At 36.0% G+C, this 24,667-nt stretch overlaps 1 protein-coding gene across 1 annotated transcript in view; it reads right to left on the reverse strand.

The window, feature by feature from the left end:
- The window catches only part of LOC150082202 (uncharacterized), a 70,070-nt gene that overhangs the window by 6,013 nt on the left and 39,390 nt on the right, over window positions 1-24,667 (reverse strand). Inside the window, exons 4-8 of the mRNA XM_090379162.1 lie at window positions 15,461-15,570; window positions 14,297-14,359; window positions 13,294-13,529; window positions 10,215-10,309; window positions 5,749-5,803 (exon numbers count right to left, since the gene is read on the reverse strand). Of these exons, the coding sequence (XP_090235288.1) occupies window positions 5,749-5,803; window positions 10,215-10,309; window positions 13,294-13,529; window positions 14,297-14,359; window positions 15,461-15,570 (559 nt within the window). The remainder of the gene's footprint in view (window positions 1-5,748; window positions 5,804-10,214; window positions 10,310-13,293; window positions 13,530-14,296; window positions 14,360-15,460; window positions 15,571-24,667) is intronic.

Genomic DNA, 24,667 nt, shown 5'->3' on the forward strand with positions numbered 1-24,667 from the left:
AAGGAATTCTTTCTCCATTGACAGAGATAAGTGTCACAGATTGGAAGAGGAGGAGGAGTCCATGGAGGTTGAGTATAAGTTGCTACCTGCTTTACGGAATGGATGGAAATATTCCAAACTTGCACCAGTTCAAGAAGGCGAAGACCAGCTGGTTTTACTATGCTAGGTTTGTTACTGTATAGGGTTTCTAACGGTGGGTTAAAAAGGTACGACCGAATGGGATGAGAAGCACAACTTTGTATCTTGACAGCATATTTCAGTAACAGTGTTTTCCTGCGTAAATTTAGTGGGGGCTCATGAGCATCAATGTAGAGACTCTGTACTGGCGACGTTCTGAATGCACCAATTGCAATTCTCAAAGCACTGTGCTGAATGGGATCAAGCCAGCGTAATGCACTCTTTCTGGCAGAATCATAGATTGGAGCACCGTAATCGAGACGAGATCTGATTAATGCCCTGTATAACCGAAGAATTGAGGTACGGTCTGCACCCCATGTTTGGGCAGATAAAGCTCTGAGTATGTTTAACTTTTTTAGACATGAAGTCCGTACATTTTTAATATGATCTAGGAAATTTAACTTATTGTCAATGGTTAATCCTAGAAATCGGATGTTGCTGGTGACCGGGACAAAGACGTTAGAAATTTGAAGTTCAGGATCTGGATGAAGTTTGCGTTGTCTACAGAAATGGATGGCAACTGTTTTCTGTTGTGAGAGCCGATAGCCGTTGAGACTCGCCCATTGTTGAATTTTATTAAGTGATATCTGAAGCTGTCTTTCAATAGACCTCATGTTTTGAGAATGACAAGAGATGGAAAGGTCATCTGCATAAAGGTAAGTCTCAATTGTATTTGGAAGCTGCTTAGTAATAGTATCTATTCTCAGAGCAAAAAGTGTGGCACTCAGTACTGATCCCTGTGGAACACCTTCTTCCTGGATGAAAGTTGGGGAAAGGGCACGTTGATATCGAACTTGAAATGTTCTTGTATGTAGAAAGTTCTGAATGAATATAGGAAGATTGCCTCGTAGTCCGAGAAGGTAAAGATCACTAAGTATACCATACCGCCAGGTGGTATCAAAAGCCTTCTCTATGTCTATTGAAACCATTACTAGATGTTCATGTTTGACAAAAGCATTACGGATGGCAAATTCGGCCTTGACCATAAGATCTAAGCATGATCTGTTTTGTCGAAAGCCATATTGACAATGGCTCATTAGATGTTCCGACTCAATGATCCAGACGAGTCTTCTGTGGATAATTTTCTCAAGGATTTTACTGAGGCAGCTTGAGAGAGATATGGGTCTATAGCTATTTGGGTTGGATGGATCTTTTCCAGGCTTCAGGAATGCCAAAATTGTAGAGTGATGCCAAGATGCTGGAAAAACATTTTCTAAAAATATGCGATTGTAAAAGACCAGGAGGCAGCGCAGAGCTTTGTCATCAAGATTTTGTAGCATGACATAATAAATTCCATCTGGCCCAGCAGCACCATTGCGAGCTGTTCTAATGACATGTAAAAGTTCAGAATATTGCAGAGGTTTGTTATATGGGAGAAGACGGGTAGTTTGAAAATGAATAGCATGCTTTTCTTTAGTGTTTTTAATTCTTTGGAATGAGGTAGTATAGGCTGACGTTGCTGAGATTTCTGCAAAAGTATTGGCTAAAGCATTAGCTATATCTACAGGATTAGAGAGATCTTTTCCATTCCAGGAGAGGATTGGAGAAGGTATGGTAGGAAACTTACCAGACAGCTGTCTAATTTTTTTCCATATTATTTTGGGATTGGTATTTCTGTGAAAAGTGGATGCAAAACGGGTCCAGGATTCTTTCTTTGCTTGTTTTTGTATGAAGCGTGCTTTTGCCCTTAATTTCTTATAATTAATGAGATTGACTGTGCTCGGACATTTCCGAAACAAATTCCAGGCTTTATTTTTTGCTCTCTTTGCTGTGGTGCATTTGTCATTCCACCAGTAATTATAATGCTTTCGGCCCGGCGGATTTGATATTGGTATTGTGTCTTTAGCCACATTTAGAAGATGCGACGTGATGTAATCTGTCACATCATCAATGTGCTGGAGGCGGATTTTTTCCTCATCGAGGTCAATTGATGATTGAAATTTTGCCCAGTCTGCTCGGACAAATTTCCACTTTCTGCAGGGTTGAATTGAAGGAGTCTTTGCTTTTAGAAAGTTGCATACTATTGGGAAGTGGTCACTGCCCATGGGATCGTTTATTACATACCACTCTATGGCTGGGACTAGTACTGGTGAACAAATTGAGAGATCTATTGCTGAGGTGTGTCCTGTTGGAAGCTGTACGTGTGTCGGTGCACCTGTATTGAGTATAGTGAGATTTAGTGCATCCAAAAAACTTTCAATTAGTCGGCCTCGTCTATCCAATTTAGGAGAGCCCCATAATGGGTGGTGCCCGTTAAAGTCCCCTAATATACAGAGAGGTGGAGGTATCTGTATAAAGAGGTCTTCAAGATCTTTTAAAGAGTTAGTACAGTTTGGCGGTAGGTATATTGAGACTAGTGTTATTGCACTATGGAGAATTATACGAACGGCAACAGCTTCTATATTAGTTTGGAGTGGGATATGTTTAGTTGGGATCTTTGAATTTACTAGGATTGCCACACCACCATGGGCAGCGCTAGCGGTATTTCGATCTCTTCGATAAATGCAATAGTTCTTTATCGAAGGAGAAATTTGTGTGGTTAGGTAAGTTTCCTGTAAACAAAAGGCAACCGGAGAATATTGATTAATTAGGTATTGAATATCGTCTGTGTTTGAACGAAAGCCTCTGCAATTCCATTGTAAGATGCTGTGGTTCATTTTGGTTTAGATGAGGACGATTCATCTGACTGTTTTTTGTTTGATGAGGATTTTTTTCGGTCTCTTTTCGGGAAGGTAGGGCGACCGGTATCCATAGTATTGTTTGCGTGAAGTTCTAGTATTGGTTCTTCATGATCTGGGTTTACATCTACTTCCATACTACCAGTGGATGATTCAGGTTTATTGTTGTGTTTAGTAGTTTTCAGTTTTTCTTTGTCATGCGGGACTGTCCGAGTCTCAACTGGAATACTGATTGGAGTGTTGGTCGATTCAGTGGTTTTAATTTGATGTGTGTCTTTGACAGGGTTTGATAATGTGTTTTTAACCCAGTTAGCTAGAGATGCGCAGGGAGGTATGGATACATCTGTTTGAGCTGCTGTTGAATTAAAGCTTCGAGTGTGAGCTGCATATGAACGACTGGGCATGGTCGACATAACCTGTCTGCGTGCCTCGGGGTACGTAACTTTGTGCTCTATTTTATATTTTTGGATTTTCTTCCCTGTTTTCCACATTTCACAAGATTTGGAAAAGGCTGGATGACTTTCTTTGCAGTTGGGACAAATGGGACTTGAGGCTGAACAGTCTGTTTGTGTATGCTCCTTGGAACCACAAATTGGACAAATGGCATCACCTCTACATGCTTGTTGCGAATGTCCATATTTTTGGCATTTAAAGCAACGTAGAGGATTAGGTATGTAAGGCCGTATTCGGCAGTTTAAATAGCCAGCTTTTACTGAGGATGGCAAATCTGGGGTGCTGAATGTTAAAATTATGGATCGGGTTGGAACAAGATTTCCATCTTTTTTGGTTTTTATACGTTTTGCACTAATTACTTTTTGATTGCCCAGTTCCTGTACTAGTTCCTCTTCAGATACTGTAATCAGGTCCCACTCTGTGATGACACCTTTTGACGAGTTTAACGTATTGTGGGGAGTTACAGATACGGGTAGCCCAGCAAAGGTTGTTGTTTTAAGCAGCCATTCTGAATGTTTTGAGGAAGCTGTTTCGATTAGGAGGTCTCCGGACTGCAGACGTTTAACCATTTTCGGCGTACCAGCAATGGATTCCAAAAATCTTTGGATGACAAATGGTGACAATTTGCTGACAGGCTGGTTGGAGAGCGAATGTATTACAAGGAAGTTTGGCATCTCATTGCTCTGCACTTCTCTTCGGAGCCTTTTTGGTTGGTTTAGGTCATCATCATTTGGTATGTCTGGCCTTGAATTTGAAGGCTCTAGTGGTGGATAGTCATTTATATCCATCGTTACTCCTTTTCGCCCTGGAGGATAACTTTTCCCCCAGGTTACCGGCCCCGCCACGGGGAGGCAGGAGCAGTGCCGCTCGGAGGCCAAGCGGTTGAAGTGTTAGTTAATTAGTAAAAATATAAATTGAGGAAAATGTAAAGAAAGGTGTATTTCCTTCCTGTGTTCTACTTGTTACTTTTCAAGTATAGAACTGTTTTTAAAGTAAAACTGTTTATAGAAATGTGAACGTAAAATATAATTTCAATCACTTATCAAGAGCACTTTATAAATTGCAAGAATATAGCTTGGCCTCGAAATACGCTTGGCACCCGGGGCCTGCATAGGTTGCATTAATTATGATACAATGTTTGAGTAAACTGTCCATTATGCACGATGTCTATACTGTACTGAGTGATGACTAGACTTCAGATAAATGCATATAACGCAAATATTACAAGCAATATACTTGATAATTTTTTAAAGTGTTGATCTCGGAACTACGTAACAAGTCACTGTACTGAAATTAAATTAGCATGTGAGAAAATTTCACCGAGTGTGGGAAATGTTTTAATGCTGTTTTGCCATTCATTTTCAAGCTATCGACTCCATCAAATGAAACGATTTTGATAAATATGCCAAAAATACATTCTGTACAAGAGTTATAATGATTTGTGACAGCGTTATAGTCAGATATGGATTATAATATAAGAACAGCTTTATAGCGAATCAGCATAAAGCGAACCACATTATAACGAGGGCCTGCTGTAATCAGTTGCAACTTTATTTACTAAAAACAATGAAATGATCTTAATACTATATATAACAATGATATACTTTCTAATCAGAACATTAAAAGTCTATAGTACAGCAGTTTTCAAGTATGGTTTGTAGACTCCAATCTCTTTGAATGATTACAAGAGTAGACTGTCTTGTAATCATTCAAGGGTGCATAAGCAGTATATGCAAAATTATAAGTAAAACTACAATTAATGAAACATTTTATTCAGATTTCAAAGTTACCTATCTGCTAGATATTGAGAACTACAGAATTCGCAGGATGAAATGCATATACCACTTTCCAAAAATAAGCAGCTGACTTCCTCAACATTATCTTCATTTAGTTCTGTTATAGCTATTGAGTATAAAAGATTTGAATAATGATGTCTATAATTTATCCACATTTGTGGACTTAGTACCAGCTGATTCATTCTAGTCATATAGCTGGCTCCCTATTAACAGGTTAAACTATCAGGTGAGAAATGAAAATTGGGTCTGCACCTCAGAAGATTTTCCCACAAGCCCAGTTTTAGTAGATGTGGAAGTTTCCCAAGGCTAGATTTACCAGGGAGCTGTGGTGGTCAGTTTCTCCAGAACAAATGCAATTAGTGTAAGTGGTGAAGATGTTTTAGCTTTTAATACTTATGTGTGCAAAGGCTGCAGATTACTTAAATCTGCTATTGGGATCTTCTCCTTGTTACACAGCTTCAGGCCAATTTAGTAACCCCTGAATTCCTAGCAGAAGCTAAAGTATACCCAATAACTGACTTTGGTATAAAATTTGCTATACTATTGTCTGTTTATTAAGAACAGTAAATATCAATTCTTTTTTAAATAAAAAAATTACAAAACTTTTTAAAAAGTTAATTTGAACAGAGTATACAAATACTTACTTATGGCTCGATCAATCAGATTTCTATTGTATTTTTCTTCCCGCTTGAACTTATTCTGAAAGAATGAATTTCTTGAAATTAGACATAATACAATTTAGGAGACTAGTATTCAAATTCAATGCCAACATAATGTCTCTGAATAGTTATGTCGAATACATTTAAAAATATATTTTAAAGTGCTTAATTTCTTTAAAAGACTAAGTAAAGGAGAGAAAAAAATATATGCAACATAAATTTCAAAACAAAAGATGTGAATTGAGGAAATATCACTTATATAAAAATGAAAAAATTTCCACTGAAAATTCAAGGAAGAATAAAACACAAGTCAGTGTTTATTTTAGTTTTGAAATAAAAGAAAAATATTATGAATTACATGGTCACAAAAAATGTTACACTGAAATTTTTCCCAAGACACTCATTTATTCATTAACTATTACAAACATTACGAATTTATGCTGAGATTTATTCTTGGAAAACTCTTATTTTACATGTGCAATATGTCCCCCATTTTGATGAACAAGTTCCTGAAGACATACACCAATGTTTGTAATGTATGTTTATAACAATTTCATGACACAATTGAAATACCACAGCTCTCAAGTTCAAAGTGCAGCAGGTTTCTTGTGGAACAACTTATCTTTCAATAACAGCAAACGAAGACCAAAAACAGTGTGCAAAAAAAAAAAAACAAAAAAAAAACCCAACCTGTATGTGGCACTACCTTGCATAAACTAGTTTGTTTGGGGATTTATTAGGCACATCAGCATCTGTGGCCAAAGTGTGCCAGTTTTGTCTGTAGAAGTGTTTTCATGAGTGCAAAATACTGTTCAGTGATTTATAAGATACGAAGATAAATACCTGGAAATCTGTGTGAAAAAATTCACACAGATTTCCAGGTTTAGCAATTCATCCAATTAGTGTAGTCTGCTTTAGTAGCTAAAGCAGCAAGTGGTGTATACAGGAAGCTCAGTTTCATTACAACTATTTTAACTGTAAAGACTTAATGTCATTTCTTTCTCATATTGAGAAAATTAGTATCTATTCGCATGCAGCAGCAGCTAATGGATACTGATCTACTAGCCAGGGGGAACCTACTGCTCCTAGTTTTACAAAAGTATTCGTACAATATAAAATTAGTGATTCATTTTGAAGAGTATAGCCACTGCTCCTACTTCCTTACAATTAAAATTAGGAAAATTATTAATGAAAAATAGAACCTAGGATCCAAAGATACAGGAAAATGCAGGACAAAAATAGAGACAGATATAGGTATAGGACATAATGCACACAAACCAAATCAATGTTAAAAAAGAAAAAATCCCAACAGGCAGATATTTTAACGTAGTGGTTTTCAACCGGGGTGCCACAACTACATTCCACGTAATTTGGGTTTAAGTTACTTGAACCTAGTTTTAAGTATTTATTTCATTATAAAGAGGTATATCCTTACAATTATATTATTATAATAACTACCACATATATATATATATATATATATATATATATATATATATATATACAGGGTGTCTCAAAAATACACGGCATAACTTCAGGAATGAGTTCACATCACCTTATAGTAATTGTTCAAAATGTCCACCACCTTCTGCCTGAATACAGGCCTCACATCGATATCTCATGGACTTGCGAAGACGATGACAAATTCCTGGCATATTTCGTATTGTCTCACAACCTGCCACAATTCAATTGCGGAGAGTTTCCACATCAGCTACCAGAGTTGAATACACCAATGACTTTAAATGGCCCCACAAGAAGAAATCTAGTGAGTTTAAATCAGTGAGCGTGGAGACCAGGCAGTTGGTCCACCTCTACCTATCCACCGACCAGGAAACCTTCAATTCAGGTAATTGCGGACTAGGTGGCTGAAATGTGGGGGAGCGCTTCAAGCACGAAGTGTGCTTGTCGACGAATGATCAGTGGCGTGTTGTCCAAGAAATCAGGCATGTTGTTTTCCAGAAAGTTTCTGTATGCCTGCCCTGTGAGTTTGTTTGGAAGTACATGGGGCCCAAATAACTTATCACCAAAAACACCCACCCAGATGTTGAGGCTGAACCGCTGTTGGTGATGTGATGGAAGAATTGCATGTGGGTTTTCCTCAGCCCATACACGTGCACAACATCCAAAATCTCCTCTACTTCAGGAGTCGTAGATCTTGGTTGTCCTCTGTTGGCAGCACAAGGTGTAAATGTCCCATGTTCACAAAGGCAGCGATGGATACCTTCAAACATTTTCCTGTCTGGACATTTTCGTTCTGGGAACCTTTCGTAGTACAAACGACGAGCCTCCAGAGCATTGCCGTCCGCCAAACCATACATAAAGTGCATATTCACCTGCTCCTGATTTGAGTACATGGTCGAAATGGAAAACCATCAGATTCTGTCAGTACTTTGTAATGAAGGAAATCACCTGCAGGAGATAAGCCATTCCGGTTAATAACTCGGGAACCAAGCATTTCCGGAACTATGTTGATATAAAATATTTTTATTGTCTACATATGAGGAACTCATTCCTGAAGTTATGCCGTGTATTTTTGAGACACCCTGTATGTGTATATATATATATAGAGAGAGAGAGAGAGAGAGAGAGAGAGAAAATCAGGCAGAAAATTGAGTAGGGGTGCCGCAAAATAAAATAAATTACTTAAGGGTGCTGTTAATAAAAAAAAAGTTGAAAACCACTGCTTTAATGCCTTAATCTAAATTATTATATTGTACTAACTATTTCAAATATACAGAAAAATGAGACAACAGAAGCACTGCATATCAAATACAATGAACATACTGATATAAATATTTAACAAAAATAAGATTTAAACTAATTCTTTTGGACTAAAATCAAGAGTAGTGAAATTTTTCTAAATTATATTTAAGTATTGATTTATGGAAATTAAATAAAAAAAAAAAAAAAAAACAGGGGGCCACGACTGAGAAAAGAGAAATACCATGCTTGATTGGTACAGGCATAATATAATATAATATAGTGTCGGTAGTCAGGAGCAGCAGTGCATAGCACATGCTTCTTGATTAGACCAGGGTTTGAGCCCATGACCACCAAATACGGAAAGGTCAGGGAATGACCACCGCATATCCCCGGAGCAATATGGTCTTAGTTGCTAATGCTCCTAAAAACCAAAATAACAAATAACAATAAATAACATAATATTTGTCTTCAGAAAAGAAATTGTTAAAATAAAAGAACACATTAACAAAACAGATGCAGGGAAAGAATTCAGGATTATACTAATAGTAGTGTGATAAGTTTACAGGCCTTAATTTCAATTTCATAAAAAACAATTTTCTTATTTTGATCAAGGTGTGGTTTGTATTTGAGTCACAAATTGTGAAATCAAGTAGCCTTATCACATGTAAATTAGGTATTATCATTCTCATTACACATCAATCTATAAGTATTCTTTCCAGTCAGATTTCTATCTGAAAGAATTCTTAGTATTCAGTCTATCAATGTCAGGTTATTGTGAAATTTGCGATGAAATTGGTTGCATCGCTTACTCCATGCCATTTTTAGCTAAACCTGTTAATTATCCGTTATCGTCCTGAGAAATGGAACATATTAGTTAAAATACATTAAGGCACTTTTAGAATCAGTTGCTTATTATGCAAATCTGTTCATATGCCTTGCATATTAAACAGATCAAGGCTGGCTTTAAAACGAAACACTTTCAAAGATATCGTCCTAGAAAGACAGGGGAAAACATCTGGAGGTATTCCATCATAAGCCAGCTGTTCCTCTGAAAGCTGTTTTCAGTCATTACTGTGATAAATTAATTTAAACTGCATATAATTATTTTTGGAAACCCCTTTATTAATTTAGAAGATCAGCTGCTTACACTTTTCATAATTTATTGTAAAATTTCTGGAACATAATACTTTTTGTGTAGCTACATTAACGATATCAGTAATTAATTTAGTAAGAGTAAAAATGTGCTGCGCCATCAAATAATCAAAATTTAAAATGGCTGAAAGGAGAAATTCTAGATTATTATCAATATTCACAACCAATTTAACCTCTGGCATTGCTGCTGTGAAGGGTGAATTGTATATATCACTTTTGTAAACAGTGAAATTAAAAAAAAAAAAAAAAGTATCCATTTCGTTGGTTGTTTTGGTGCATAGACCACTTTAGTTGTAGAGAATAAGATCACATGTTCTTTGTTATATATTATTTCTATAAAAGTGTGTTTATGGGTCAATTTGCATGTCGCATGAACTGAAGAAACAAGGAATAAACTGAAGAAGCAGGGAAGCCCAAATCCCTCTGCCTAAGATTGGCTAATTAAGACTCCAAATGAAGAGGTCTTTAAAAATCGTAGAGTCCATGCAAAAAAGGATAGAAATAAGTCTAACATATATATTTTTAAATATACTGTATATGCTAATAAAAATAATAAATTTCATTAAAATTTCTGACATAAAAATCAAAGCACCTACCTTGATTTCTTGCCGGCTGCGATTTGGTAATAAATTTTCAATCAGACTAAAATCTGTACCCACAATACTCAATGCTTTATAAAACTTTGCTGTATCTGAAAGAATTTAAATAAGATAAAGAATCAATTTCAGAATGTTGTATACTATTTTTGGTTATACTATTTTTAATTAAAAACAATCTTTTTTTTTTTTTTTTTTTTGACTGAAAAATGTATCTCTAACTTTAATTTGGAATAGAATTACTTATTTTTAGGTAAAGGACATGGGTGTCAAATGAAAACAGTTAAAGGCATGGAAAAACACACCGCATTAAAAATAATTTTTGCTTTTGTTTATTGTGCTGTTATTGTTAGTACAGTAGATTAATTGTGAATGACTAATAAAATTATTTACAGGAGATCAGGAGACATTTCTAAATGCACTATGGCCAATGACCATCAGGTTGGGGAATTCACATAAAGAAAATACATTAGCATTCTACTTGATAGTATATAACAGAGTTATGATGTTCAATATGTTCTACGTTGATATCAATATTTTCCTTCCTAAGGAAGGAAAATCTGTTTTCAAAATTTATGTTAAACTTTTTAAATTGTTAATTAATTTTTGAATTGTTTCCAATTGATTTTTTACTGTAATCATTTTGTGTTAATCTTTTATTCATTTTAATTTCTTGAGGGTATCATACAGAAGTGTCCTATGTATCATGAGGTAAATTTTTCTTATTCTTTTACTTTAGTAGCATCCTACTTATTTTGTGTGCTCAATTCTCCTGGGAAGCTATCAGCTCTACAAATAAAATGAGATAACATAGTGCAGTGGTGTTTGCACCTAAATATAACTTACGCAAAGCCGATATAATAATATACATGAATATTTCAGGCATAAGAATAATGTCCAAGATGCTGGGCCATTCATTTATATTCATGAATATCTGAGTGTCATCAGTGATCTAAAAGGATCACTGATGACACTCAAACTGCTTGATTGGGTATGCCCATCTGGTTGAGGAAATTAGTTGCCTAGTTTATGATATGGTTATATGTATTTGTGTGAAGTGAAAATAGTTTTTAATGGCAAGATTAAAGCAACACTGATGACGCTTCAAGTTGCTTGATTGGGCATGCCTAACTAGATCTGAAAATCAGTAGATTTATGTTGTGTTGTATATGTATGTGTGAAGTGAAATAAGTACAGTTTCTGTTGTTATTTGGTTTTTAGGAGCATTAGCAACTAAGGCCATATTGCTCCGGTGCGGTGGTCATTCCCTGACCTTTCCGCATCTTCCGTATTTGGTGGTGACGGGCTCGAACCCCGGTCTAATCAAGAAGCGTGTGCTACGCACTGCTGCTCCTTCCCACCTGGCTACGGAGGCGCCTAAGTACAGTTTCAGTCACAGGTAATAATGCATTAGGTAAAGTCTTTGATGATATGGAATAGCTGATGCTTACAAGATTCCTTAACCTTAGCCTCTTATGATAAGTGAGTACTTAAATTATATCATTAAGCTCATTCATTGTAATGTGTAAATAGTTTGTGGTTTTATGTTTGCGTTGGTTTAGCCTTCTACCATTTCAATCAACAACTTAAAATTAAACATGAGATGTTTATAAAAACAACAAAAGTTACTGTTACTACAGTTTAAAGTACTTGGTATAGCGTAAAGCGAAAGGTTTCAGATATTTCACTTATTATTGATATAGAACCTATATTTAATGTTATTAAGAACAAAAGTAATTAATAATGCTTGATAAATCAATCGCTCCTCACAAGATGAACTCATAATGGACTTTTACTGAATTTCAAATACAATTAACAATTCATCTAGTTATCTATTATTGACATCAATATATTAAAAACTAGTAAAGCTTCATTTAACTATATAACTTGTCTGATGGTGAAGTTCACAGTGTGATGAAGAGCAAAAGATTAAATTTAAAATAACTAAAAATAATTCTCCACAAGAGAGTGTACACTTCCTATTGGTGTCATTATGAAAGTAAAAAATAAATAAAATAAGATGGGGGTTCAAAAAAAGATTTATATTCACCCAGAAGTAGTTGTGATAGAAAGGTGAAATGTTTTTTGTTTGATACTTTGAAATCTCTATAGCAACCACACAAATTTTGATCTGAAAATTCCTTTTTTCCTTCTTTGCACTGCAGAATGAAGTGTCACAATGGATAAAGTGGAATACAAATCAGCAACTTGTTTCCTCTTTCTGCAAGGGATAAACATCCAAAACAATCCGTGAAGAAATCGTTGCTGTTTATGGAGACGACTACCCAGGTTACAGTGTTGTTGCACATTGGTATAAACAATTCAAATATGGAAGAAATCACAGGATGCCCAGCAACTGCTGGAACAGAAGAGTTTTGCAAAAAATTGACATTAATCCTGGAAGATTGCCATATTAGTATCAAAGAACTAGCTACAGAGCTCCAAACTAGTGTAGGATCTGTGGAGAACAACATCCATCAACAATTGCATATGAGTAAAATGTCCGCTAGATGGGTTCCAGACTTCTAACCCCTTACCCGAAGAAGAAAGGACACAATGTGTATATGAAATGTTTTGATGTTCCAGGAAAAACTAAAATACTGGCACACCCTGCTTATAACCATTATCTCGCACCCTTGAATTTCTTTCTCTTTCCTGCAATGAAGTCCTTTCTGCTTCCAAAGCCATGGTTTGAAGGACAGTCAGTGGACTTCTACAAAGTCGGTTTACAGAAGTGTATCGAGAGGTTGCAAAAATATGTCATTTTGTCTGGTGACTATGTTGAAAAAGTGTAATACACAATGTTTGTTTCACACTTCTATCACAACTATTTCTGGATGAATGCAAGTCTTTTTTGAACCCCCTCGTATATGAATAATTATAAAAACACTGAGTTCATGATGTGAAAAAGAGGAGCAACACTAACCACTGTGCTATCTGCAACAGCTAGAGTGAATCTGGCTTTTCACTTTTGAAAGTTTGCTGTTTCCTAGGCTGCCCCTCAACTACTTATTAAATCATTTCAAGAATCAAATTCTGAACTCAATTTTAAAACTGTTACAAAAAAAATGAAACCTACCTTTGTCAGACCAACCACGTTTAACTGTCTTTTTTTTGAATGAGTTATATGTTGTTTCAGAAGTTTCGTGCACTATGGCAGAAGACTCAACAGTGGAAGCAGTTCGTTCTATAACCAGAGAATCTTCATCCAAGACAATTTTCCCATCTTCTCCAACCATTAACCGGGGTCCAGGAAGACAGTCAAGTTCTTCAACTGCCTTGGTTGCTGGAGGATTGTCCACATCTTCTTTTGAACTGGAAAAATGAGAATATAATTTGTATGCTATGTGTATCTTAGAATCTAAACTTTATTGATGACTACTATATAAGGGTCTCTCAAGTTTTGCCCCTCAATCTTTTTCTTGACAAAAATTTATATTTATATTTCAGAATTATATTATATAATTCTTGAATACAACATTCAAACAGATTTCAACAGTAACAATATTCACAAACATCTGGACAGCATCTGTGAATGTGGCAGATGTGGCCTTCTCCAAGGAAACAGGCCACATTTACACCAGGTAAAGGAAGGGCAGACAACAAGTGCCAGAGACCAATTCACCGAGATCTGACATACCATAATTGGAAGAGGTGGTTACATATACTATAGTTTTCAGATAGACTGGACAAAGCATAATTGCTATTTTATTTAATCATCCAAGAAAATTTTAAAATTTGGGGTTTTAGCAGGATAAGGTTCTACTTTATCTTAACTAGGAATGTAGCAGGTAAGCACCCCTCTCACAAGAGTAAATAACACTCCAAAAACTTTTTTGTGGCTTTTTTTTGTTCTAATACCAATAAAATGTATTTAAACTAAATAATTTGATTTCATACTACTTAATTCAATAAAAATTAGTAGACAGTCTTTTAACACTACTGCACTAAAAATGTAACAAATATCAGTTTCAGTGAAGTACTGTAAAAGAAACTCAGTTCATAAACATGACAACAGAAAAATTATTTAAACATTAAGATTATATTTGGAAAAAAAAAAAAAAAAAAAATGTAAATACTACCTTATCTGATTTGATGAATCCAGTTCTTTAGCTTCATCCTGTGGACTTTCAGTGTATGCAGTACTGGTTATTAAAAAAAAAAAAAAATTGCACATTATTAAAATTATATTATAGAACTGCTCATAGTAAAAATATCAGCTATAATAAAATTATCCCGACACCTACATTATATTATATTGTACTGTATTTTAATTTTTTAGTTAGTTTACACAAGTCTTGCTTTCAGTTATCTCCTTAATATTCCTAGGCACTGATGTTTGGGGATATTGTACACTTTAATTCATGAGATGCAAAAGTTGTTACTGGTATTTATCACTATTATACTAAATAATGCTAATTTAATACTATTAAAAATTTTTTGTAGGTTTCTTAGGTAAACATTTAAAATAGAATATTTCTTAATTTAGATCAGGGGCGGGAAACCTTTTTAAATGGCAGGCCAAAAAAAAATATCTGTGAGGTACATGAGGGCCAAATTTTTTTTTTAGCTTTCCATGATTTTTAGGATTATTAAAATGGTGTATAATAAAAAAATTGTTATAAACAGGTTTATGTTATTTATACATACTCTTACAAATAATTAATTTTATTAATAAGAAAAACAAAATAAAAATAACCTTAATAATCTTAAATTTTCAATCAATGCATTGTGATAGGTTTCAATAAATACCTTCATAAAAATAAAATGGTAAATCTCTAAATTATTTACTTTTATCCATCAATTATTCACTGATATTTGCTGTTGAAATGCACAATACACTTGCACAGCAATCACATTCTGCAGAGCCAAAATGTCTGGGAACCACTACTGATTGTGTGTAAGCCTATGCTTGCTTACCAGTGTTGCCAGAAGCTATGTTTGATTACTGTTTGGCAACACTGTTGCTTACTCGAGTCATGCTATATGGCACAAATTCAAATGATTCATTAGACATTGCACAATCAAAACGTTAAAAACAATTTAATAACAGTAAATATAATAAATATTACAATAAACGTAATTTCATGTTATATATTCTTTGGCGAGACGGAGGCTGCCAGCCCCCGATTTAGATGATATTCAGATTCACAGCTGCCAGATGAATCTGATATAAATTTAACTAAGGTCATTTACTAACATATAATCAATTAGAATAGTAATAAAATAAGAATTAATATAATTACTCCATTGGATTACTTGAAGGATTCCAAAATATCAGATCAAGCATTGTCATTTTATTTGGCTCTGGAGGGTCACGACTGATTTTGTAATGCTTTCTTTTCTGAGCACGTAACTAAAATATTAAGGAAAAAGAAATTGTATGAATTTTTTATATATTTATCTTTTTATACAGGGTGATTCATTAGGAATAGTAAATATTTTGGGAGGTTACAGTATCGATTATTATGAGTAAAAAAGTTCATATGAATATGTGTCCAATTCTCAATGGATACAGAGATACAGCTATTTGAATGTGACATGCACAGCTCCCTTAATCAGATGTGACCAAGAAGTTATAACCTGATGCTGTTTGGTGTTAGAAGTGTTAAGAGTGCCGCACATCTTCACACATGCTAAATATGCCAATATGGTGTTTGTCCACAATTTTTGTAGTGGAAGTGCTACTGCTGATTGTAGAGAATACTGTCAATGGTTTCCTAACCGAAGAATACAGGATTCAAGAGTGTTTACACCAAACTGGTTGAGACTGGTACAGTTCCCAGTGCTCATATTTCTTCTGAACATGGAAATGAACAAAATTCGGATGAAATAGATCATATTCTTGAGTCGGTAGAATGTAGTCCTACTATCAGCACAAGAAGAATTTCTATGCATATTAGTGTTCCACAGATAAGAGTATGGAGAACATTACGTGAGCACGGCTTATATCCATTTCACATACAGCAGGTGCAACACCAACCAGCGATCGAAATTTTGCTAATCGCCGATTAATTCCATTAATACTGTTCAGTAATGAAGCTACTTTCACCTGTGACAGCACCAACAACACCCGTAATCTCATAGGTGGTCAGGCAAAAATCCACATGCCGCTGTAGAAACAAATTTTCAACATCGCATCTCTGTAAATGTGTGGTGCAGTAACAATAACAATCAGTTGATTGGGCCTGTTATGTTACAAAATCGTCTTACAGGGCCCATTTACCTAGAATTTCTGCAAAACAAACATTTACTACTATTGGAGGATGTTCCCTCTTCTACAAGGATTGTTATGTACTTTCAGCATGATGGAGCTCCTGCACGTTATACCTGTCTGGTGATACAATATCAAATCGAATTTTCCCTGAACGCTGGATCGGCCAGGGTGGTCCAGTTCATTGGTCACCAAGACCCCACTCCATTAGATTTTTGTTTGTGGGGATGGATGAAAAGTGCAGTACACAAAGAAAGGATGAATACAAGAGACTAATTGCTCCCTCGCATTTTGGACACTGCTGCCTTCATAAATGAACGTCAAGACGGCCTCAGAAGAACAACATGTCATATTACCAAAAGATTGCAAGATGCACTGATGTTGGCGGTGGGATTTTCGAACAATTATTGTGAACTGTAAAAAAATTTTCAATTATTTGTGTTTTGTATCATTCAAAAAGTCAATAAATACAAACAGTAAGTCATTTATCATTCTTTAATACCTCTCATAATGGCTTTGAGCATGCCAGTTTCAAACAGCTGTATCTCTGTATCCATTGAGAATTGTACATGTTTATATGAACTTATTTACTAGAATAATTGATACTATAACCTCCCAAAATTTTTATTATTCCTCCTGAATCACCCTGTATATTTACAGAAAAAATATAACAAACAATTCATAAATACTGATATTTATATATAAAGGATGTCTCAAAAATATTGGTACAAACGTTTAGGGGAGGTAGGTAACATCTAAAGGAATGTGAATCGCATAGGAACCCATAACTGGAAATGTCACGGGAAAGTAGTAGCAGAGGCACAAGAAGCAGAAATGACACAAGACAGTAATTAGTGGCAAACATTTATTTGACATAATATTAACAATGGAGTACGAGATGGATGCATTTCATGTTGTTACAACAGATGCTCGAAGGTTCCCCCATGAGACGCGATGCATGTGTGACACCGACGCAGCATGAATTGACGGACAAGGTCGAACACACCTGGAGTTTCTTTGACAGTAGCAGCAGTGCAGACGAGTCTCGCCACAAGATCCATTTCCATCTCCACAGGCGATTCATACACGACAGATTTGAGGGCCCCCACAGAAAGAAATCAAGGCTCGATAAATCAAGTGAGCGTGGGTGCCAGGCAACAGGTCCACCACGGCCAATCCATCGACGCCCAAAACGCCTGTTCAAATGGTCACGAACACACCTTCCATAATGGGCATGCGCCCCGTCATGTTGAAACGAAATGTTGCGTCTCACATTTGCTGGAACATCGTCAAGTAACCCTGGTAGAACTTGTTCAAGAAAGATCCGATATTTAGCGGAGTTCATGCGGGATGGTAACAGGTATGGGCCGACTAAGCAGTCACCGACCATACCTGCCCACACATTTATTGCGAAGCGATGTTGTGCCACATGGGGGTGCACACCGTGTGGGCCCTCTGCTAATCCATACACCAGGTGCATGTCTGCCAGCTTACAGTTCATATATCGATGCATGCTCTTCGTGCGGAGACTACTGCTTGAATGAGTAAACAAGAAAATTTCCCTCTCCCGAACTGATGAACAGCGCTGCGTACTGACTTATGGTGATGTTTCCGGTTATGGGTTCCTATGCGATTCACATTCCATTAGATGTTACCTACCTCGCCTAAACGTTTGTACCAATATTTTTGAGACACCCTGTATATATCAGTATTTATGAATTATATATATATATACACTCAAATTTTCTTATTAAAATAAGGCTATATGAAATTTCCACTAAAAAACAGGTTTCAACACTTAGTTGATGAACAATGGGGAAAGAGGCAAAATGCCAAAAAAATCTCTGCAAAACAAATATAGCAAAAAATGGGATGATAACAATTCAGTGAATGACAGTCAGTGTATGAGACAATTTGAATGAAATTTTGCTGTGTGCGTTTGTGTGAAAATTTAGCAAGTATGATGATTTGGTGAATTCTTGGGGAGAATTCAGAATATGGCAAAGCAAGGCAGAAAATGTAAACTTTTAACATGCTGTGTACTGTGCTTGACATTTTTATATTTTTGATGGTGTGTACTATCCATCTTTGGTTTTTAATGCATATTCTACTTTTTTTCCTTTCTTTCTTTGGACAACAGCAAAAAAAGAAAGAATGGAAAAAAGTGAGCTTCAATAACCTTGCCTTCCTGTAGCTTCTCTGTTAATAAGTTTCTTCTGAACTTGCTAGAACAGCACAAGATCCATCAGCCTCAAAAAACAAATAAATAAAAATTGCAACCTGAATATTTTTTTTGTATCAGTCAATATATTGCTTGTATTTCCCGACACTCACAAATCCATGTTGCTAGAATAGAGATGCTTTGGAGTTCTCTGTAAAAGAAAAAGGAACCTATTCTCTTTATTACCTTTCCTTCCCTGTGATTTCTGCATTGTTTTTGTTTTGTGGTGCAAAAACTGCTTCGGCACTATTGTGCTTCTTTCTGTGTAAATGAGTTCCTTCTGGCTTCAAAACTCTCAACCAGTCCATGTACTAAAACAGTGTATATCTTTAACAACTTTCAACAATGATAATTTTCATTTCTGTTTCTTTCAACTGGTTTCTACACCTGTAATTTTCTCTAGCTTCCTCAAACAATTCATACTCCTGGAAAAGCATAGGATTCAACCGAGTAGGTATGTAAAAAAAATAATAAAATAAATAAATAATCTTATCTGGATTAAAGGTGTTACAATATGGATGGAGTCAAGCTGAAACAGGTGCATACTTACTTTCCAACCTGCTTATGAGAAGGATCGGCATGAATCCTTTTATATAAAATAAAGTGGATAAAAAATATATTTTCTTTTTTCCAAAATTCTCCATTCCTCTTTTCTAAGTTGCCAAAATTTCTCATTTCCTAAATCTTTTATTTCACTGATTTGTTAATTTCTGATCTCTGTGTGATAAACCAAACTGTCCCACACAGCAAAATGTCATTCACCAAACCATTTTGTACACTTAACAGTGATACACTGAACTGTCATATAACCAATTGTTTTGCAACAAACTAACGTGAAACCATTAAAACATGTAGATGATAATGGTGAACTGCTTGAGGCTGGGAAAAAAAAAAAAAATAAAATAAAATAAAAAAAAATTAAAAAAAAAAAATATATATATATATACATATATATATAATTATACATATATTTGAATAATATTTGAAATAGTTGAAAACTGAATCTTTCATAATAAAAAATAAAAAGGTAAAGCAAACATCAGAGGCAAAAAAAAAGCATATTCCTCTACATGATGCTTGAAATATAAAAATAAATTAGAATTGAGCATTAAAAAATAATGCTAGCAGCATGGCAAGACAAGAACAGCGAAAATAGTCATAATTAAACATAACGATCAAACCAACAAGGAGGGAAGAGAAGAGTAACAAGAGTAAAAAATATAATTATATATATATATATATATATATAAAAATAGGGTGTCTCAAAAATATTGGTACAAACATTTAGGGGAGGTAGGTAACATCTAAAGCAGGGGTGGGCAACTTTTTTCGTCAGCGGGCCGAATGAAATTTTCGCATCATGATGCGGGCCGAATGAAATTTTTCGCATCATGATGCGGGCCGGAATAGATTGAACGATTTAATAAAAAAAATCAGAACCTAAAAAATGTTATATTACTTGAATTACCAAATTATTAATGTGTTTTTAAAAAAAATATCTGAATGTCCAATTATCATTGAAAATGCGGCATTCGGCATCAATTTTTTTTTTTTTTTAATTGGCTCATTTTATGGGCTATAAATTATATTAAATTAAAAATTGTAATAATTAGAAAAGGCATAAAACATAAAATATCTCGCACCAATATTATTTTTTTCAATAAGAAGTCAAACCCAAAGGAACTTCATTCGATCGATGCTACAATAATAATTAGGAAGTAACTCTTTGACGCTGCGTAGAATCACTTGGTTACTGTTGTACTGGCCGCAATTCCCGATTGAACTGAATTAAGCTGAACGTTTACGGCGAGTGTAGTCAGGTATGGATTTTCTATATTTATGCATTTACCGAGGGGGCCGGATTCAACATCGTCGTGGGCCGGATGTGGCCCACCCCTGATCTAAAGGAATGTGAATTGCATAGGAACCCATAACTGGAAACGTCACCGTAATTTGGTAGAGGGTGCCTCCATAGCCAGGTGGGAAGGAGCAGCAGTGCGTAGCTAACGCTTCTTGATTAGACCGGGGTTCGAGCCCGTCACCACGAAATATGGAGGAAGCAGAAAGGTCAGGGAATGACCACCGCATATTCCCAGAGCAATATGGCCTTAGTTGCTAATGCTCCTAAAAACCACATAACAACAAGTCAGTAGATGGTGCGGTAGTCGCCGCACGAAGAGCATGCGAACTGTGAGCTGGCAGACATGCACCTAGTGTATGGGTTAGCAGAGGGCAATGGACAAGCCGCTCAATGAATTTATGGAGAACGCTTCCAAGACAGACATGCACCGGACCACCGTTTGTTTGTGCATGTGCATCAAAATTTGTGTAATTATGTGTCATTTAGAGGTAACAGGAGTAGTGTGGGCAGACCACGTTTGACGCGAACTCCCGCCATGGAAGAAAGTGTGTTGAATGCCATCCAGAATAATCCTACTACCAGCACATGTGTCGTTGCCTCTGCCTTAGGAGTGTCTCGCTGCAGTGTACAGTGTGTCTGGCACGACGATTCCACACACCCCTTTCATCTCCAAAGGGTTTAGTTACTGCTCCCCCAAGATCTTCCTGCACGTGTGGCTTTTGCACAGTGGTTTCTCCAAGAAAGTGTTCAAGACTTGAATTTTCCAGCCTATGTTCACGGATGAGGCTTATTTCGCTCGGGAAGGCTTATTCAAACAGCACAATGCTCATGTGTGGGCTCACGACAACCCACACGGTGTGCGTCCCCATGCGGCACAACATCGCTTCGCAATAAATGTGTGGGCAGGTATGGTCAGTGACTGCTTAGTCGGCCCATACCTGTTACCATCCCACATGAACTCCACTAAATATTGGATCTTTCTTGAACAAGTTCTACCAGGGTTACTTGACGATGTTCCAGCAAATGTGAGATGCAACATTTGGTTTCGACATGACGGGGTGCCTGCCCATTATGGAAGGTGTGTTCGTGACCATTTCAACAGGCGTTTCGGGTGTCGATGGATTGGCCGTGGTGGATCCGTTGCCTGGCTCCCACGCTCACCTCATTTATCGAGCCTTGATTTCTTTCTGTGGGGGGCCCTCAAATCTATCGTGTATGAATCACCCATGGAGACGGAAATGGATCTCGTGGCGAGACTTGTCTGCACTGCTGCTACTGTCAAAAAAACTCCAGGTGTGTTCGACCGTGTCCGCCAATCCATGCTGCGTCATGTCACGCATACAGTGCATCTCATGGTGGAACCTTCGAGTATCTGTTGTAACATCATGAAATGCATCCATCTCATACTCCACTGTTAATATTATGTCAAATAAATGTTTGCCACTAATTACTGCCTTGTGCCTCTGCTACTACTTTCCCGTGACGTTTCCGGTTATGGGTTCCTATGCAATTCACATTCCTTTAGATGTTGCCTACCTCCCCTAAACGTTTGTGCCAATATTTTTGAGACACCCTGTATTTATATAAATATATATATATATTCTGTGAGACCAAGGACCAGTCTGCCATATCATATTCACAACTATGTATATATGGAAAGGATAAAATTGAATTTAATTGATATTTAGCTGGAACTAAAAGATAAATCAACAGTGACAATATGTACACATACTTGTCAAAATGTTTGAAAAATAAACATGTTTCCTCACCTACTATCTTGATTTAGATCATTTTACAGATGCAGCAGTAGATGTGTTCATTGAAGGCTTAATTTTCTGAATTGTAAAAGTGCAATAAACAATACAAGGCTGGACAAAGCAATTATGAGTATGTTATCAAACTCTGTGACCTTCCCCTGCCACATGAGTTTACAGAGAAATCTGCTGTCCACATAGTATATGGGAATTTAAGAATGTAATCTGTATATAAAGTAGATGGTACATCTGCACTTGATTTGATGTAGTTATATTTTTATTTTGAAAAAAAAAAAAAGGGGGGGGGGAAACATTACTTATGAAATGACCTGATAATATTCAAAACTACTTGAGACTGCTTGCCTTGCCACTTAAGCACTTAATGTGAAAGGTCAATAATTCAATGTGTAATTCTTCATAAGGATCTCAATGTGCACTTTGATGCAAAATTGCTCTTCTACAACTATGTCATTCAGAATCTGTAATATTAAATCCACTTCCTTTCTGGTGTTTGATACATGGTGCAGAAATATGATCTACTATGGCTTTGCCTTAACAAAAGGAGTTATTCTGAGTTTAGTACAAAATAATAACATGGACTGATAATCACATTAAAATGTGGTTCTCAATTTACCACTTTCAGGTCATGAGATTAGCATTAGTAGAGGCATACGATGCAAGAAAGTAAGTTTATGCAGCATCAGCCAAAAAAAAAAAAAAAAAACTCCCATTTCACCCCTCCATTCATTCCAAATGCCTGTCCAGCTCAGTCTTAAATTTATTTAGGCTATCAACTTCCACAACAACTGTCTTTCCCCAATTTGAATCTGTGCCCCCTCAGGTTCTTAATCTGAGCAAGAGAAAGAATCCCATCAGCATTCAGCTTGCTCAACCCATTCAAGGCCTTATACACCTCAATCAGATCACCTCGCAGGTGCCTACTCTCCAGGAGCTGCAATTTGCAGAACCTAAGCCTTTATTGGTAAAAGCACCCCTTTGTTTCCCTTACCAATCTTGTTGCCCTTCTTTGTACTCGATCTTAGGTACATATATTACTGTGATTGATAATAAGGGTTAATTTCAAAACTAATTGTCCAGTACAAGTAAACCCTTCAGAGATACACAGTTACCAAAATTTATATTAAATCTCATTTACTGCGAGGAATAATTACAGTTCTCAGTAGTATAGAGACAATTAGATGGGTGTTCTCCTTCCATCATACAGGTTAACCAAGTCATTTGCAGACAGGAATACAGAGCGACTTATTTTGTCATTCCTTTTAGTTCCAAAATTACGTTACTTCTCTCCCAAACTATATCTTGGACTAGGTATAATATGGATAACGAGTACTTACAGTTATTAGTCCCCCTTCTCCAGGTTGGGTCAGCTCCGTGGGTTTAGGATGATTTTCCATTTTGAGTTCTGACTTTCAGAGTTCCTTTGTTAACACAGGATTGAAATCCTGTGTTAACAGACTGTCTGGTTTTCATCATCTTTTGCATATCCTGAATTCAGCTGGTCAGACTCCCCTCAAAATTCCCTCCTTGCCTATACTGCTGCTATTCCAGTTAAATTTTACCAATCTATACCTCCTTAGACATATTCCCCGGTAGACTCCTACCACCAGTCTCTCAACATAGCCATGACACTCCTTCCAAAATAACCCACTAACTGACCAAATCTAAGAATCTCAAAACTCCTCTTGTGATGGTCATCTGGGTAAAAACCTATGTCTTTTATACACTGTATTCAAATATCTGGCAGACTCTTTCTATCTCGGAAAAAAGTGGGCCAGCAAGAGCTATGAGACCAGGCTCAAGCCTGCTTGAGTTACTGTAGTACACAGAATTTAGACATTGGATAGATTCTTCTCTTATCCCTTCCTTAAGTGTATAAAGCCCTACAATATTTATATTCTATTATTCTCTATTAATTTCTATGAAAAAAAAAAAAAAAATTCTAGCTAACGTTCATTATTATTTTATCCAGTTTTGGATGTATTATAACTGTTATTGCTCTTGATATATATCCTTCTAACAACTTAAGTATTACCATGTATTGTAATATTTCCATACTCAAACTGTTATAACATGTAGCCAGTAATACAACTTCTGGCATCAGGTCAATGGGAGATCAGAGAAGGGATGACACCAATTAAATGCCAAAAAATCAACTTAAAAAATGTCATATTAGCAAATATGAAAAAAACAGCACACTATAGGCTATTCTTAATGTCCCACAATGAACTTAATGTAAGGAAAAGATGTGATTACTTAAAACTCTCCAATTAGCTGATGAGATTATAGACTGATAATTGCTAAATCCTTTTATCTGCTATAGTTAAAAACAAAAATGCAAGGAAACCTAACCTATACATCAGTTTACTGAAAAACAAAGAAATA

This window comes from Mastigoproctus giganteus, chromosome 8, assembly GCF_048544385.1.
Source record: "Mastigoproctus giganteus isolate SK-2022 chromosome 8, ASM4854438v1, whole genome shotgun sequence".
NCBI lineage: Eukaryota > Metazoa > Arthropoda > Arachnida > Uropygi > Thelyphonidae > Mastigoproctus > Mastigoproctus giganteus.